The sequence below is a fragment of the Balaenoptera physalus genome (assembly GCF_965194825.1).
Source record: "Balaenoptera physalus genome assembly, chromosome: 17".
Classification (NCBI taxonomy): Eukaryota; Metazoa; Chordata; class Mammalia; order Artiodactyla; family Balaenopteridae; genus Balaenoptera; species Balaenoptera physalus.
Window position 1 is genome coordinate 67,217,030 of NC_138895.1, and position 19,542 is coordinate 67,236,571.

General features: G+C 36.4%; 1 protein-coding gene across 10 annotated transcripts in view; it reads left to right on the forward strand.

The window, feature by feature from the left end:
- The window catches only part of MTBP (MDM2 binding protein), a 109,024-nt gene that overhangs the window by 43,786 nt on the left and 45,696 nt on the right, over positions 1-19,542 (forward strand). For 4 of the 10 annotated variants that reach the window (XM_082433169.1, XM_082433163.1, XM_082433166.1 and 1 more), the window contains exons 15-20: positions 241-379; positions 6,723-6,878; positions 9,644-9,739; positions 16,065-16,331; positions 18,295-18,544; positions 19,275-19,388. In XM_082433169.1, coding sequence (XP_082289295.1) covers positions 241-379; positions 6,723-6,878; positions 9,644-9,739; positions 16,065-16,331; positions 18,295-18,544; positions 19,275-19,388 — 1,022 coding nt within the window. The remainder of the gene's footprint in view (positions 1-240; positions 380-6,722; positions 6,879-9,643; positions 9,740-16,064; positions 16,332-18,294; positions 18,545-19,274; positions 19,389-19,542) is intronic. The other 6 variants (XM_082433172.1, XM_082433170.1, XM_082433171.1 and 3 more) reach the window with 3 other exon arrangements.

The window sequence follows — 19,542 nt, forward strand, 5'->3', positions numbered from 1 at the left end:
GAGGAGATAGTAAAATAAAGCTTAATACTGATTTTTTTTTTCATTTCCAAAAAACTTTTCTATGGTATTTTGCACAGTTCAGGCCATCAGAGATATCCTTAATAAATGCCTGAGGTAAGTATTGTGCAATTAATCCAATTTGCCTTTATACACATGCACATGTGCACACACACACATGATGTACGTATGTATCTACATACATTTTTATATAGCAAAATTCAGTATGTTAATACCTTTCAGTACTTGCATATTTCTCTTCAGATTCCAATCCAGTGGAACCTATTTCTTCAAGTCTAGTGGAAACCAATCCTCTGGAGTGGCCAGAAAGGCATGTTCTTCAAAATTTGGAAACTTTTGAAAAAGCTAAACAAAAAATGAGGTAATATTTAAATAGCTCAGTATTTTTTAATGACTTTTTAAATCTTAATCCTTACATTGTATTTATGAGATATTAGTACTTTATGGTTTTATTATAAAAGAAATATATGCTTACTATAAATCCATAGATAGATAGATAGATAGATAGAGCACTACAGAGTAGTGTGTCCAGGAAATGCTCTTTTTCTTCTACCTTCTACTTGTACTTTCTAGGTGTACATAATCACAGTTAACATTTTAGTGGATGGCTTTCCAGACCATCTTCCATAGATATACACAGGTATATGAATATGTAATAAAAATTTAAACAATACAGGAACATGTAAAATGAAGTAAAAATACTCATCTTCTTTGAGCTATTTTAAACTCTTCCTGTTTTACATTTTTATGTTTGTATAGTATCTATTAACTATCTCTAAGAGGCAGAGTTTATTTTTATTTTGTTTTTGGTTCAGTACATAGTCGGCACTCAGTACATCATTGTTGAGTGGTAGAATAATGGAATAAAGAGAAAGAATTTGGCTCTCTTGCATCGCCCTCCTCCAACTCACTTCCCCCAAATCACATTTTTATCTTTAGATCCTCTGCTGATAACATTTATGACTTGCTATAACATTTGTGACTTACTATAACAACATTTTGTTCATAGATGTCAACAGATTTATTGAGTACCAACTACGTGTCAGGCTCTCCTCTTAGAGGAGTAACCAGACAAGTAAATGTAATACTTATAAATTACTCTATGTGTAATGAATGAAACAAAGGGACTGAAGGAGAGTAATTTTACTTGCTGTGGGCGTGGGGAGATGAGGTGGATGGTCAGGGACGGCTCCCTGAGGAGGTTACACTGGAGCTGAGACCTAATGGTTAAATGGGTGAAGCACATTCAGTCACACAGGACCTTATAGGTTTTCATACAGACTCTGGATTATATTGTAAGTGCATTGGTAAGCTTTTGATGGATTTTATACCAAAGAGTGACGTGATCTGATTTTGCAAAATAACTTTTACTCTTCCGTGGCGAATAGATTGTAAGAGGAGGATACTAGGAACAGACAGATCAGTTGGGTGGCTTTTTCTGTAGGCTGAGAGATAACTTTGATTTCTAACTAGAGTAGTAGTGGAGAACAAGTTTGGGATATACTTTGGTGCTTAGCTGGGAAAAAACCCTTCCTGTGATGGACTGGATGTGGAGGAGAGGGAAGGAGAGGCGTCCGAGACAGTTTAGATTTCTGGCTTGAACAGCATGTGAGTGGTGTTCTCACTTATGGTTTGGGGAAGATTGGTGAGAAGTTGGAGTAAGGACAGATTTGGGGAGAAAAATCGAGAGTTCTGCTTTAAGGATGCTAAGTTTGCTCTATGGCTTATGCAAGTGGACATGTGAGGTGGATCGGAGGAGAAATCTGGGAGTCAGTTTGGGGTTATCATTAAAAGGGTTTTTTTTTTTAAATACATGCTAGTGGATGAGATCACTTGGTGAGACCATGTAGAAAAAGGAAAGAGGGCTTAAGACCATTCCCTAAAGGTCTCTAACGTTTATAGGTCAGGAGGAAAATGACAATCTAGAAAGAAGATTGAGAAAAGGACAGGTTACCCGTAAAAGAACTTGAATTTCTTTATTTTTTTCTAAATATCTATTTATTTGTTTTTATTTTTGTTTGTATTGGGTCTTTGTTGCTGTGTGCAGGCTTTCTCTAGTTGTGGTGAGCAGGGGCTACTCTTCGCTGCGGTGCACGGACTTCTCATTGTCGTGGCTTCTCTTGTTGCAGAGCACGCACTCTGGGCACAGGGGCTTCAGTAGTCGCGGCACGCAGACTCTAGAGCGCAGGCTCAGTAGCTGTGGCGCACGGGCTTATTTGCTCCGCAGCATGTGGGATCCTCCCGGACGAGGGCTCGAACCCATGTCCCCTGCATTGGCAGGCGGATTCTTAACCACTGCGCCACCAGGAAAGCCCACCCGTGAATTTTAGATTGTGTGTTTTAACTTTCCATTGTGAAAGGGGAGGAAATTAACATCCCTACTTCTCTTCACCTTTTATCCTTCTTCTTCCTCTGGCACCTTATGTTATTTGCAATAGACAATTTTTTTTTTTCCTTGAAGTCATTTTTCTTGCACCTCTCTGACTTGCTACTCTGATTTGGACTGACCCTTTCTACCTGCACAACTGTTATCCTGGTATTTCTTTTGAATACATTTCTAGATTAGAACTGCATTTTCTTGGATCTCGTATCTTAATGAGAAGTCTGATGTGACATGGATTTTTGTTCCTTAATAGGTATTTTACCCTGTCTGGAACTTTTAGAATTTTCTATTTTCCATAATGTTCTGAAATTACATGAGGCCATCATGGTGTGAACTATTTTGGTCTCAAGCCTTTTGTCTTTTTTTCAGCTCTGGGAGAAGCGAGAATTCTACCATTGAACCACCAATGCCTTACGGCTCTGGGAAATATTCTTCTATTATTTCTTTAATAGTATTCTTCCTTCAGTTTTTTTTTTTTTCTTTCTTCTCTGTAATATCTGTTTTAACTAATTTTAGATGTCCTGGATTGATTTTTCATTCAAATTTGATTCTTCTCTCAATAATCCATCTCTTCATCTTTTCTGCTCTACATTCTAGGATATTTCCTTGACCTTTACTTTCATCTTTTCTATTAAATTTTTGGCAGCCATTTTTAAAATTCCTAATAATTCTTTTTTTGTTATCTACCCTATTTTTTCATAGCTACCTGTTCTTTTAATAATGAGAATTGAGAAGATACTCTAAGGATATTAATTGGAATTTTCTTTTAACTTGTTTTATCTGTTCCTTAAATGATCCTTTCAGTCTGTTTTATTTGCTCCTCTGGTGTTTTTCTCTTAGGTGTAGTTCTTTAGTGTCTGGTGGCTCTTGATTGTTCATAGCTAAGAATTTAGTACTAGGCTGTGTTATATTGGTAGTTGCATACATTTTCTCTCTATATGTGTAGTCCTGTTCCCTACCTGCTCACACCTGAATTAATGCTGGGGGAGGAGAGATATAGGGCACCCGGGGGTATCAAAAGGCAGGTAGCCTTGGTCCTTTACCCATAACTAAAATAAGGGGACTTTATTCTGGGGGCTCCACCACTAACAGTAGGACAGGCACATAGTTCTGGATTTCATAGCTTCGGTTTTTAACTTGGAGGTAAAAGCACGGGGTTAAGATGTGGTGTGGGAGGGTCGTACTAGAACAAGAGTTCTAGAAGAGTTCTGAAAATATGTCACCTGATTTCCGCCCATTGCCGCTCCAAGCTCAAGTTTAGAGTCCCTCTGTGGCTTTGTAGGATGGAAAAAAGAAGACATGTTCTACCTTTTTTGTAGGTTTCTCTCTAATTCTTGTTGAGGCTCTTGTTCTAGTTTATTCCTGAAATTCATTGAACTCTTTGGTCCACTGTTTTTCCTTCTTCCTTTTTTCAACCCTATTATAAACTTAGTGCCCAGTGCTTCAACACTGTGATTTTTATTTGTTTTAGTGGAAAGGTTAATGTGTATGTTTAATCCACCATCTTGAACTAGAAGAAGCTTGCTTGTTGTTTAAGTCTAGCTCAAATAGCACCTTTCTCTTAAGACTTTTATAAATGATGCAGTTAAAAAGCTGTGTTATTACTTCTTTCATGAAACTTATTTTATTGTACCTTCTCTATCTCATTCTACACTGGTGTATTTATCTCTTTTCACTCTCCTCACCTTCTTTCTCCTATTTCAAGTCATACACAATTGAGAGCAGTGATTATGAGTCTGTAAATTATCATCAGTGAACTCCTTTTTTAGTACCTTACAATGATAATTGCAGAGTAAATGCTCAATCAATATTTGTGGGCACTTCAAAATATGGGAAGATACCATCAAATTCTTGGCTGGGGACAAAAGTTATGTTATATATTTTCATAATTTGTTTTGTGTTAAAGCAGGTTCAGCTGGAGAATACAGGACCATTACATAGTGAAATTTAAAAGTCATAAGAATTTGGTTTTAGACAAACTCAGTCACCTGTTGTGTGACTTTGTTGCCTCATCTTTAAGGTGGGGATAACAATCCCAGTTCTACTCCTAAGTTGTGAAAATTTAATGAGATAATGTATGAAAAAATACTTTGTAAGCTTGAAAACACTAAACAAAGTTGTCAGTATTTTTTGTTTTGTTTTTAACCTAAGACATATCTTGATAGTATAATTCATCACAAACTGGGCTTTTAAATTGCTCTGATATTCTTGTGTCCTGGGTTCTATGTAAATGCAAAGTATACATTTCCCCATTGCTACTGGCTTATAAAATGATTGAGAGTAATATTCATTAAGATTTTGTGAGTCACTATTAGAGAATGGCCATACAGAAATTAAATTAAACTCATAATGTAGTTCCTGCCCTCCTGGAGTATAAAGTCCAGAGAAAATATTTGAGTGTTTTTCTGTTTGACTATTTTTATTAGATTTATATTTTCAATTTAAAAATAAAGGGAGGGCTTCCGTGGTGGCACAGTGGTTGAGAGTCCGCTTGCCAATGCAAGGGACACGGGTTCGAGCCCTGGTCCGGGAAGATCCCACATGCCGCGGAGCAGCTAAGCCTGTGCGCCACAACTACTGAGCCTGTGCTCTAAAGCCCGCAAGCCACAACTACTGAGCCTGTATGCCACAACTACTGAAGCCCACACGCCTAGAGCCCGTGCTCCTCAACAAGAGAAGCTACTGCAATGAGAAGCCCGCGCACTGCAACGAAGAGTAGCCCCCGCTCGCTGCAACTGGAGAAAACCCACGCACAGCAACAAAGACCCAGTGCAGCCAAGAATGAATAATAAATAAATAAATAAAAATAAAGGGAATAGGAAGAGGAAAGAGGCACTGTCATCATGTTTAGAAATATAAGTCTAGGGCTTCCCTGGTGGCGCAGTGGTTAAGAGTCCATCTGCCAATGCAGGGGACACGGGTTCGAGCCCTGGTCTGGGAAGATCCCACATGCCACAGAGCAACTAAGCCCGTACGCAACAACTACTGAGCCTGAGCTCTAGAGCCCGCGAGCCATAACTACTGAGCCCGTGTGCCACAACAACTGAAGCCTGCGTGCCTGGAGCCTGTGCTCTGCAACAAGAGAAGCCACCATAATGAGAAGCCCGCGCACCGCAATGAAGAGTAGCCCTCGCTCACCGCAACTAGAGAAAGCCTGTGCGCAGCAACGAAGACCCAACACAGCCAAAAATAAATAAATAAATAAATAAATAAATAAATAAATAAATAAAATATATATATATATATAAGTCTAAAGCCATAATGTCAACATTTTAATCATAAAATTATCAGTAAAAATGCTTGATTTGAGTGATTAAATAATCAGGAAATAGCTGACTTAATATAAAGTCAGGAAATTAATATTCTGTGTACGTATTGAAAGATTTTATTTTTGCTTTGGTGACAGAGTAATGTCATGATCTGTGACTCAGTGCTTGATAAGACCTTTAGCATTCTCTGAAACTATTTTCCTCTTTCCAGTTTTTAAAACTTTCTGGAACTTTTTGGGTTCATAGAGTTATAGAGTAGAACTAGTACCTAATTCAGAGTCAGTCTAGTTCTGACTCTGTCATTTTAAATAGCTTGTCACCCTGGGTCTGTAAGGCACTATTGTGTGTTAGTGTCTTTATATGAAAAGTAGGAACAATGATTGTTTTTTAGGCTTAGTATGATAAGAATTTTACAAAGTTCTTATTTTCAGGTGTTAATTTCATTTTGAGATAAGACCTATCTTTTTTTCAAGGAAATTTGTATTAAGAATATATTGTATGTAAAGTAATTTGAAAAGTATAAAGTCCTGCATATATTTCAGGTATAATAATGATTCAGTGATTATTCGTAATGCCATAATCATGGCTAGAAGAGACCTTGGAGAAATTCTGATTACCATCTCATTTCATGGTTGTGCTTCAAGTTAATCTTTCAAGTTCATAGATAATTGCAACATTCAGTCTCTGCCCTCAAAATTTACAATATTGTGAGGTTTTGGAACATACAAGAGAGTTTAGATTTAAATTTTATAGAATTGATGACTTTGCGCTACTAAATAATTAATCATCATTTATAAAGAATATAATTATGTTTATTTTAGTTAAGTAGTAGCATTGTTGACATGGTAACTGCAAGTTTTACTGTGACCTACAGAGTTTTAAAAATATACTTTGATACTAAGTGATTTGCAATGACTTTATTTTCTTTCTTAAATGTGTAGATCTTCAATTTTTTTGTGTGTATTTTTCTGGTTTCTGCTCATAGCAGCTTTTCCTGACCATGGTGAATTCTAATCCACTTTGAATAAATCTACATAACATTTTTTTCTCAGAACTGGTTCATTACCTCGTTCATCTGAACAGTTACTGGGCCACAAAGAGGGTCCACGGGATTCAGTCACATTATTGGATGCTAAAGAATTGCTGAAATTCTTTACCTCAGATGGATTACCAATTGGAGATCTTCAACCTTTACAGATTCAAAAAGGGTAAGTTATAAACTTACAATTTCAACTAATTTTTAAGGAATCATTTAAAAAACACATTGCATCTCATTTCTCCAGTTAATTGATGCTCTGTGACACTTTGACAAAAATCTACAAGTTTGAGCCCAGCATTTATCAATTGGCCTTAATCCTCACATTTTATCTTAGCCAAATGTCCTACTGTTTTGTAGTATTGAATATAAGGGAAACAGGAATAATAAAAGCAACCTCAGCATATTTCTCTTAGAAATCAGCTTCTACTTTGTATACAGATGGCAATACTTTTTAAGAAAAAATTGTAATTTGACTTGCAAAAATTTTTAAAAATTCTCCTTGCTGTATCACTCTCTAGTTTTGATTTTGCCACTACTTACCGTGACACTGTCAGTTATGTCTAATAGCAAAAAGGACAGCCTTTCAACTGAAGAGAATGGGGAAGTGTAATAAAAATGCTTTCAAAACTATGCCATTACCAAGGAAGAACGCAGTGTCTACATAAATAATTTATAACTAATTTGACTTCCAAGACAACTTCCACTAAGTTACCAGTTAATAAATTCTGGATGTTACTGAAGTTTACTTAATTACAGATAAAATTATGGCATCATATACTTGTGAGATTTGAATAATTTGTTCACTACCCCAATTTCTTTTTGCTAATCCATTATTCTGAGAACCTTCCAAAGGACCTTAAAAATTATAGAACATTTTGATTACTTTTTCGAAGTTTGTGTTGGCAAAGATTGAATTTAAGGGTTAATTTTGGAAAGGATTTATTTGAAGATAGTTATTTCTCCAAACTAATGTTAGAGCATATTGCCTTCATGTGTGTGTTCACTAAAGAGAGAGAGATGGGGAGCAACTTTGAAAACATGAGGATCTTAATAATTTGGAGTCTTAATGACTTAATGATCTTAATGACATAAAAATAGTGTGATTTTAGAGTAATGTTCTTTTTCTCATAGCTTTGAGAGATTGATAATCTTTTTTGTGGGAGTCAAGAAAAGGAAGAACTATGTACACATTTTCATCTGTTTAGTTATTGGATTACTGTCCTTCCAAATCATTAAGCGTCAACTGGCAGAGTCAGATGGGTTTGCCAAAACTGATTATGTAGGTTGTGCTCTTTGTGACCAGAATGTCTTCCTAGCTGCAATGTCTAGGGGAGATGCTATTAATTCTTTCTGTAGTTTACCAGTGATTTATTTGCTGGTATGCTATAATTCCTTGATGTTAGTAAAGAACTGTGTCATTATCAAATATATCTTCTATTAAAATTAAAGTTGAAGGATGAGCTTTCATGGTAATGAATCAAGGACCTGCAAACTTTTATTAAATGTCTACCCATGCAAGGAACCACCCGAAATGCAATATTAAGTTAAACAAAGTACAGGAGTGACTCCTATATATACACCAGAGGAATATTAAACATTGACAAAATACATATGTATTACAGTGTTTCCTTTAGAAAGAACAAGGTGTGAGTAAAATTAAACAAAAATAGATAGAGCTGCTGAGAGAGATTAAAATAAGAAATGGAAGACAACATGGCAAAGGAAAGAAGTGAAATTCTAGGTACCTAAAGAGTTCTATATTACAAAATTATTCACTTTAATAATTAGTCATCAAAATACTGGGATCATTGCAATTTATTCATGTTACTTTATGCAGAACTGTTTAAATGGATGCATTGAATATAAATTCTTGTTTTGGGGATTCATTAACTTGCATATAGCTTACATTTTAATGTAATAATTTCAAATGCTTATCTTAGTACTCAAGATAATTTTTAATTTTCGGTGGCATATGGGCAGTTTTCATTACTAAAGCCAAGGGGGGGAAATGTGATAGCCAATTTATTCATGGTACTCTACTATCTACTCGTTTTTATGTATACCATTTCTAAGTCTTCTGAATTCAAGCCCCTAGTATTTCATTCTGCCTATTAACTGTGTAAAGACCACTTGTATAATTCTCCCATTCCCATCTAACCTGTTCTGAGCTTTAGGAACATGATTCAGTTCATTAGAACAGTACCTCCCAACTCAGGCAGAGAAGGAGAGCACTTATTAGAACAACTCGGAGAGCTTAACCTAATTGCAGCAGCCTTCTTCCTGAGATTTTGATGTACCCCTGCAGGTCTGGGTGTGGAGGGGTAGAGCATGAATATTTTATGTAAGCTCACCACATGATTAGTTCCAACACACCTGCTGATTGGAAACTTACTTCAGAAGAAGAACTGAAATCAGCAGTTAGTCTTTTTATCCTCTGATATTTAAAAGGTCACTGATTCTTAAAGTAGGTGTCAAAATGACTACATTCCCAGGCAAAGAAAAATCTGGATTGACCATGTGGTTATAGGAGGAAGTAAATACTTCTTTTGTCACTAAAGATTGGAGTTTGACTTTATTCCCCTGGAAAAAAGAATTTAGCTAAATTCATAAACATTTTCCTACACCAAGAAAAAAATATTCTTCAGGAATAATGCTGTTTCTTGAACTTCCACTAGAAATCATTTTCTATTCTTGATTTAACCATTTCTCAGAATAGTTTTGTGAAGTAAGTAGTACGATAACTTCCGAAACTTGGGACACAGAAAATGTAAGTGACGAAACCCATAGGCTTAACCTCACTTCATTTCCTTCTTTGTCCCATATGAGATCCAGTTATAGAGAAGGAAGTCAGATTTCCTTCTTTAGACAGTTTCTTGAACTTTCTCTTTGTCACTAAATAAACTTTAAATACAAATGAAAAACTTTTTGTTTCAGGGAAAAGACTTTTGTCCTGACGCCAGAACTTAGTCCTCGGAAACTTCGGGGTTTACCTTTTGAAAAAGCCTCCGTATGTCATTATCATGGAATTGAGTGAGTTTTTTATTTTCACTTTACTCTTCTGTGTGTTGTTGATGTAGCTTATCTTATGTGAGTGTGAAGAGTGACTGTAATAAAATGATATAAATTGAGATAGAGAAGCAAAGAGAAAGTATGTCAAAAAAACCTCAAAAAACTAAGCAGTATATACACAAATAATTTGTCTTCTGTTGGAAAAAAGTTACTTGATGATTAATCAGTTTTACATTTAAACATCCTATTATTAGTTGCTAGATATTTTAGTCAAAATTATTTTAGTCCCTACATTGTAAATGTGTATTTATACTACTGGTCACATTAATATTCCCTGGTCATTGTAATTGCTCAGAAACTGTTAGATAAAATGCATTCTCATTTGCAACATGTTAATTATGTGTACATTTTTATGGAATTTTAATTGACCAGATGAATGAAATTTCAAAGGATTCTCTTGCTTAGAGGTATTAGGAGTTCAGGAGGTCATGTGCACATCTACCATTTTCACCAGGACAAGAAATGGAATGATGGAGATAATGTATTTTAGGTTAAATTTGCAAGACCTTAGTGACAACAGGTCATTCTAGGAATGTTTAGGTTCCTTGTTATGCTTAAATAAGGTTTATTTTATTTAAAGAATATGTAAAGTTATGTCAAATTTGATACTAGGAGCAAAAATTTTTGGTTACTTTATTTTTGAGCATCAAAATTAAACTGCCCGTTAAAGTCAGGTACAAGAAAAAGATACCTGCTCTGACCAATTTTTTCTTTTTAATCATTTTTCTGTATGTTCTAGCCAATCAGTTAAAATAAGGAAAACTAAAGAGTTTAAAAGAGTTACATGTAGTAAAACGGATACCAAAAGAAGTTTTTTTTGTATTTGCTTTTTGTTTTTCAGAGAAGAGACCTGAAAGACTTAGAAGTAGTAGAATTTGTAAGGTGGCCAGTTATAAAATACATATAAAAGACACTAGTTTTCCTCTAAACTAGCCATGTCCAGTTTTTAACAGGATGAAAATGATCCCTTTCAAAATAGCAGATAAAATCATAAATATCAGAAGTATTCTTGTAAGAAATGTAGAATGGGAAAATTTACAAATAATATGTATTAGGGGACATAAAAGCAATGTTGATTACTTAGGGGAAACATGCCTTGTTTCTCTGTGGGAAGATTCTGTGTTATAAAGGTGTTAATTCTCCTGAAATCAATGTAAATATTTAATACAGTTCTTGTCAACTTTGAACCTTTTGATGAAATAATTCTATAATTTATCTGGTAAGAAGTCTCCTCTCTTTTGTTTAAAGAATGAGATAAATTGTATCATATTACTAGAAAATTCTATTATAAATCTACTGTAATTACAGTGTGGGGCTGGACCTAAGTAGAAATTCCAAGGAAAAAGCAAGAATACATGAGAATTTGATCTGATAGAAAAAGAATTTCAAATCAGAGGGCAAAAGAAAAATGTTCCGTAGATAGTAGTGAGAATGTTGATTAAGTATTCCAATAAAAATAAATCTGTTTGAAATGATTCTTTGTTCACGCCAAATATCAAAATAAATTGCAGATGTATTAAGAATTAAAAGTGGGAAAACTGTGAAAGTAAAGAACTAGCATAAAATGTAGGGGAAAATCTGTTCTAGCAGAGGAAGAAATCCAGAAAGAGTGATAGATTTGTCCTGATTTTTAAAACAGCAATGTCAGTTATCAACAGAAACAAGATTAAAAGTATGGATTAAGCTGAGGAAAATATTTTTTTAACATAAATGAGAAGGTAAATTTTCTTTGTAATTAAAGAATGCTTACGAATCAATAAGAAAATGAGATAAATGCCCCTGAGGAAGAGTTTGCAACATCTTAAACCATTTGTTTTTTTTTATTTTTTTTAAATTTTTTTTAAAATTTATTTATTTTATTTATTTATTTTTGGCTGTGTTGGGTCTTCGTTACTGTGTGTGGGCTTTCTCTAGTTGTGGCGAGCGGGGGCCACTCTTCATTGCAATGCGCGGGCCTCTCACCGCAGTGGCCTCTCCTGTTGCGGAGCACGGGCTCCAGGCGCATGGGCCTCAGTAGTTGTGGCAGCTGGGCTCAGCAGTTGTGGCTCACGGGCTCTAGAACGCAGGCTCAGTAGCTGTGGCACACGGGCTCAGCCGCTCCGCGGCATGTGGGACCTTCCCAGACCAGGGCTCGAACCCGTGTCCCCTGCATTGGCAGGCGGACTCCCAACCACTGCGCCACCAGGGAAACCCTTAAACTATTTGTTTTTGAAACAGGAAATAAATATGGCCAATACACATGAAGAGTTGTTTTCTTCACCAGTCAGCTTTTTAAATTTACATTAAGAGTGTAACTTGAAACAACAGTGAGAATCCTTTTCACCCATAAAATCATGGTGGTGGTAAAGGGACATGAATAAGCCAGCTTGGAGTATGAATTGTTATAACCTATCTGGGGGGCTGCTCTGTAATTTACCAAAAGCCATGCAGTTGTTTATAATATCAGATTGATTAACTTAATGATAAAATCAGCGTTTACACTGAAAGTTATTAGGCAAGGGTATTTTTCACAGTGTTATTTAAAATAAGAAACATTGGAAATAATGTCTAACTGTAGGAGGTTGGTTAAATAAATTATAGTGCATCCATGAAATAAAATTCTATGCAGCCACCAGAATGGTTAAAATAAAAGACCGATAAGTGTTGACAAGCGTATGGAACAATCAGAACCCTTGAACATTTTTGGTGGAAGTATAACATGATTTATCTACTTCAGAAAAGGATCTGGCAGGTTCTTATAAAACTGAACATACTCAGACTCCCTGGCTCAGCATTTCTAATAGTCATTTTCCTAAGAGAAATGAAAACCTAACACCACAGAAAGACTGGTAAAAGAACCCACAGAACAGTTTTAGTCATAATACCCGCAACCTGGAAATAGCCTTAGGTGTGCATCAATGGGAGAATAGATAAATTAACTGGTATGTATATACAAAGCAGTACTACTCAATAATAACAAGGAACAACATATGTATACATGCAACAACATTGAACTTCTGTCTGTCTGAGTATGAAAAAAACAGTTGAAATAAGAATTTGAGGACTTTAAAAAGTGAAATTGCCTGCCCTTCTAAGCAGATAAACAAATTTAGCCGTGACTCCATTTTCCTTACTGTAAGTTTAATCTGGGGCCATGGAGATCAAACTAAGAAAGTTGCAGGAGGTGAGCACAGTGAATCCAGAAATATGCTTTTTTTCAGGATTTGGGTTTATAGTGTGAGGGCCTATTCACGGTAAACGTAGATTATATTTCTTTCGAAGCAAAGTTCAAGTGAAATTTCAAAGTAAATATGACACTGCAAAGAAGGTTCTCTCTTCTTACATTGCCGTGAGCCTTTGGAATCCTTGAGCTTTTCCTCTACTCAGACATAAGTAATATTTGGAAGAAATATATAAACTGCTCAAGTGCAAATCAATGTTTACTTAAGGCAAAATGAAATCTATCCACAGTTGACTTGTTTTTCACTTCTCTCTCCTATCCTGGAGTGTAAGATACCATTGATTGTAAGATGCACCATTTTCTTTAACAACAAATTGAATTCCACTGTCAAACTGTGAGAGTCAGTTGGCCACACCAGCCTCTTGTTGCTTTGAACTTTCTTTCATGTATTCCAAGAGATTTGGCAGTGTTTCCGGCTTTCATCGGCATTCCTTGGTGTGTGCTAGGCAGTATCTTGCCTATTTTGTAGTTATAGGACAATGATAGCTTTATCTTCTGGTAGGTATTTTTCTTTCTTTGGACACATAAAGCATTTGGTTATTGTTTTGCAAGAAAATGTGGACGTGTACTCATTCATCCAACAGTGAATATTTACTTCACTGTTATCAAATACGCACCCTGCTACTCTGTTTCTGTTCCTTTCTTATTTACAAAGTCACTTTTTGTTTTGATGCCAAATCACAGTAAAATCACTCTGAAGACATTTTAAATGACAATTGAAGTCAATATGCACAGTGCACATAATTCAGCTGGAGGCATGACATTATGAACAGCTGTGATTAAGAGATGTTAAAACTGGAAGGAAAAAAATCTGCATCTTAGAATCAAAATCTTAGAGTAGAAAAAAAAATGCATGTGGAGTCAAACTATGCATTATTTTTCTCTGAAAACTTTCCTGTAGGCCAATCAGGGATTACATTTCCTCTCGCCTAGAACTTTTCCTTAACATTCATGGTTCTTAGTTGTATTCTAGAATCTGTCAATCGCCCAGGATAGAAATAGGACTTATCAGTAATCCTTAGGGTTGGGGCTGATTTTTAATGAAATGTGTTTTATTAAACAACAGACTAGAGAAAGAATGTTAGAGAATTGAGAGACCTAGGTTTTAGTCACTCTTCTGCCACCAGTTAACAGTATAACTTAGGAGCTCAGTTTTCCCTCCTGTTAAATTAAACTGTTGGTTTATATCAGAGATTTTTCCTAGCTGCACTTCAGAATCACCTAGGTAGCTTTTTAAAAAAATGTCCAAGACTGAGTCCAACCCCAGACCAATTAAATCAGAAACTCTGGGCATCAGTATTTCATAAAAACTCTTTCAGATGATTCTAACATTCAGCCGTGGGTTGACCCCTGAGTAAGATGACCCTTACACTTTACGTGAGAGATAGCATACTAAATTGGTTAAGATCAGACTCTGAAGTCACCAACCTGGGTCTGAATCCTGGCTGTGCTACATATCAGCATACCATAAGATTTGCTGTGGTAGAAAATAAAACCACTGATGATGATGATGGTGATGATAATAGCAGCAACATACATTGATTGACTGCTTTGCTTGCATGTTCCAGGCACTGTTTCTGAGTGCTTACGTGTACCCATTCACCATCCTCACCATAGCTCTTTGAGATAACTGCTATGAATCTCATCTTGCAGAAGAGGCAGCAGTAGCATAGATAAAATTAAGTAGTTTGGCCATGTTCACACAATGGTAGAGCTGGATTTAAACCCAGGGAGTCTGGCTCTCTAGTCTATACTCTTAGAAATCAAATATGTGTCACAAGGGAAAGAGAAAACCTCCGTCAGGCAATCAGGTTGGGGTAATGATACACTCCTTGAGTGTTGAACTAAAAGCTTATAGACCCAAAGTTCTGACTCTAAGGAACTTCTTAGAATTTTACAAGTAAAGAGGACAGATAACAGAAAAAGATTTTAATGTTTAAAGTCCTATCATCGTAGTGAAACTGTTTCCTTGATGTAGAAGGGGAGAATGTGAAGGGTATTCCAAGGTCACACATCTCATTGGTGATTTTCTTGACACGCTTATTTGTTGTAGTTAACAACATGGGATTTATTTTTTTTTTAAGCCTTATCAAAGCATTTATTTATTTATTATTTTTATTTATTTTTTGGCTGCGTTAGGTCTTAGTTGCGGCACGCGGGATCTCCATTGAGGCATGCGGGATCTTTCGTTGCAGCGCAGGCTCTTTGTTGTGGCACACGGGCTTCTCCCTAGTTGTTGCGTGCAGGCTCTAGGGTGCGTGGGCTCTGTTGTTTGCGACACGCGGGCTCTCTAGTTGAGGTGCGAGCTCAATAGTTGTGGCTCGCGGGCTTAGTTGCCCTGCAGCATGTGGGATCTTAGTTCCCTCACCAGGGATAGAACCCTCATCCCCTGCATTGTAAGGCGGATTCTTTACCACTGGCCCACCAGGGAAGTCCCTAAGATGGGATTTCTGTAAGTCCAGAAGCATTCACTGAGCAAACATCTCATTGATGTCTTAAATCAGATTTAGCTAGAAACCAAATGCACACACAGCCAGAGTGTTTGAAGGAGAATTTGTCAATCAGTCAATAAGGTGGAAATGAGTTTCAAAGGGAAATTTCAAAGTGTTCTGAGCTGTGTTTGGTGAGCCAGTTTAGAATGCCTTTATACCCTGTTAATCTTTGTGTTGAAAATAAACTTGTTCTTTCTAACAGAAGTCAGCATTTCACATCATTACATATCAGCCATGCTGAGGAATCAGAGGTTGGTAGAGATTTAAAAAGTATCAAAACAGCAACTGTATTATTTTGAAAATAAGCGAGAGGATTAACTTAATCTGTTGCCCAGAAGCAGTCAAAGAGGAATCAGATTGTACTTCAGATTTTTTTAATCTTTTGCCATGTCGTGTAGCAGGCTGGAAAAAACTGAACTTGTGAGGGAAGTTGGCCATTCACTCAACCTTCCAACAATTATTAGGAAGTTTAGTAAGAACTTTTTAAGTACATGTTTTGCTTTTCCCTAATTGGCAGGGAAAAGCCCATGGCTGCCGTGGAGTGTTTGATTTTAAAGATCTTTCTCTTGTTTAGATATTGCTTGGATGACCGAAAAGCATTAGAAAGAGACGGGGGATTTTCAGAACTTCAGTCTCGTCTTATTCGTTATGAAACTCAAACTACATGCACCAGAGAAAGTTTTCCAGTACCTACCGTATTGAGCCCTCTTCCGTCTCCAGCAGTTTTGTCAGAGCCTGGAAGTGTCCCTGATGGAGAGGTTTTACAAAGTGAACTCCGGACTGAAGTCTCCCGAGTCAAAAGGAGATCAAAAGATCTGAACTGCCTTTATCCCCCCAAAAGGTGGTATATTAAGTACATAAAGATAGTATCTTGACAGAAAGTATTTTAGTCCGAGGGTAATTGAATTAATCTTTCAGATTTTTAAGTTGCTTTCTGTGCAGATTTTAACGTAATTCGTTCATACCAGGAATTGTGTTTGTATTGTGAGCAGTTGATGATCATGCTTATAAGTTATACAAAGAAATGACTTGGAAAAAACACATTGTTTCTTGCTTTATATGCTAATATACAGCCCATCAGTACAATGGGTTGTAAAGTTTTTAAGCCATGGAACACTGGCGATCTTATCCACTAGATTGAGCAGCTGAGCTGGTCTGTTGAAGAGGATGTTTAGGGATGCAGTGTTTCTGTTAGCTCTCTTGTCACTGTTTCCCACCGACATTGGCCCCTTAAACAAGGGGTTTCATGAGGTACCATTTTTGACTGAACCTGGGCTATGGCAGTGAGAGCGAGGAGTCCTAACCACTGGACCACCAGGAAATTCCCATGAGGTACCGTTTTAAAACAACTTGTTTCATATAAAATATAGCTTTAAAGCCTACATAATAATATATTAAAAATGAGATCTTTCTAGCTACTCTGTTTGCTAGCTAAATAAAATATCCAAATACCTGGACAGAAATTAGAAGCTTATGAAATAAACACTCTAATTTCTATTGAATTTATATATCTTTAGAACCTTTGTCAAATTTAGGTCTTTGACACCTAAAACAAACCTTAAATTCTTATTATATATAAACCTTTCAAAAAGTATCAAATATCTTAAAGTGAAACTTTCAAATCTTCTTTTAAACAGTGAAATTATTAGAATACTTTTTCCCTGATGGGGAATAACTAAATTATTTTCATGAGGACTTTACAAGTTCATGGTACTTTTTACACGTGATAAAGCTAAAAAGCAAATCCATTAACATTTAGGATACTGTATTCTGTAATAATATTTTTTATTTCTGACTGTGACTGATAGATGCGTGTTCCAGACAAGAAAGTACACTGTGGCCTCTAGGTTAACAGAATTGAAAAATATGAGACCCTTTCTTAATGTTTAAACATTTAAACATAAAAAATGTTTAAAATTTAAACATTTTAGAAAGATTGAAACAAGAGCTACTTTTATAGTTTTATTTCTGTTTGGTTTTTTTAATATAATTTTACATTTTTTTAAAATAACCCATTAACTTTAATTTATTTATTTATTTATTTATTTATTTTTGGCTGTGTTGGGTCTTCATTTCTGTGTGAGGGCTTTCTCTAGTTGTGGCAAGCAGGGGCCACTCTTCATCGCGGTGCACGGGCCTCTCACTGTCGCGGCCTCTCTTGTTGCGGAGCACAGGCTCCAGACGCGCAGGCTCAGCAGTTGTGGCTCACGGGCCTAGTTGCTCCACGGCATGTGGGATCTTCCCAGGGCAGGGCTCGAACCCGTGTCCCCTGCATTAGCAGGCAGATTCTCAACCACTGCGCCACCAGGGAAGCCCCATATTTCCGTTTGTTTTAACGCTGTTATTTATTTTGCACAGGTAGTTGCATAGCTACAACAAGCATGATTATTATGGTTTCTTCATCAAAATTATCTTAATAGAAAAGTATAAGTACTTGACAGATGAGTACTGGATCTATAAATAGCATTGCCTGGAGTGCCATCCCTGATTTATGTGAGAAATTGTAAATTAACGGGGAGGGTGACAGTAATGTTGCTAGTTGCTTTTCCTATTAGCTTTTAATATTAGCTGAAATCCTAGAATGTTATTCATTGCCTTCCGTGTTCTAGTCACTCATTTGAAGAACTAAGGGAGCAACTGTATAATATGATGTTGACTGCTTATTTAAGGCAGTAGTAGCAAGAAATTGTGTTTGCTTTTCTTGGGTTTATATGTCAATGGTTATGGTTGTAACATTTAAGACAGAAACTGGACTTCATTGTTGATTCACTTAATCTGCATTTTTATATTTCCCCCCCCATTAGACTTGTGAAATCTGAAAGTTCAGATTCTCTTCTTTCTCAGAGAAGTGGCAGTACTAATCATCGTCATCATGCAGTGACATCCAGAAAGCCACAGGCAGAGAGATCATTATCTGTGACTTGTCCGTCTGTTCCAGTTCTTAGCAATGAAGCTCCCAAAGTCACGACAAATGCCAGTTCAGGTCAAAAAAGTGTGCATGAATCAAAAGCATCAAGGCCCACTAAGGAATCAAGATCACAGAAACACACACGGGTAAAGATTTATTTCCTGACTCCCTTAGTTCTGCAAGGGAAGAAATTTCTTTATTTGATTCGTTTTAAATGTTTGTCTAAAAATTTTATGAATGAAATGAAATGGTATCTGTAATTTACTTTAAAATAATTCAGGGGAGTTCCCTGGTGGCGTAGTGGTTAGGATTCTGGGCTTTCACTGCCTTGCCCGGATTCAATCCCTGGTCCGGGAACTGAGATCCTGCAAGCTGTGTGGTGTGGCCAAAAAAAATGGAGGAAAAAAAAAAATTCAGTGCAAGAAGGATAATGGGAAAGTGGGCGGGGGGTATAAGTGAAACAGAAGGAGCCACAAATTGATCCTTCTTGAAACTGGTAGTAGATATATCGAGATGAGGATTTGTTGCAAATATTCTCTTTACAATGTTTGAAATGTTCCATAATAAAAAATAAGTACACACCTATATATTCCTGCTGTGTGTACCTTTTACACTCAGATTTTGATTCAGAACTCAGGATATGAATTCCTCTCTTCAGATACTCTAGTCCTCTCTTCCTGACCGATAGCCTGTGACACATGTGATCGTGTCACTGTTTCAGATCTCCTTTCTTCTCGATGCTTTTGTCTTAATGAGCTTATCTATCTTTAGCATAGCTACATGGTTCTGTGATTCACAGAACTCAACTCTAAAGCTGAAATAATATGTGTGTGCCTTTTCCACAACATATTAGTCGTATACTATGTTCTGTTCAAGATTTTGAAAGAAGTAGTTACTGAAACCCTGAAGAAACACAGGATTACTGAGGCTCACGAATGTTTCACGGCCTGCAGCCAACGTCTCTTTGAGATCTCGAAGTTCTATCTAAAGGTACAGTGTCTTCTCTACTGATGGCAAAATCGAGGTCAAGTTCTAAAGTTCCTATTTGACACAAGATAATATTGACTGAGTATTTTTTACACTGATAGCTTATTGCCAAATTTTTTTTAATGGAGGTAGAAAAATTGGAGTCAAAAATTTTGTA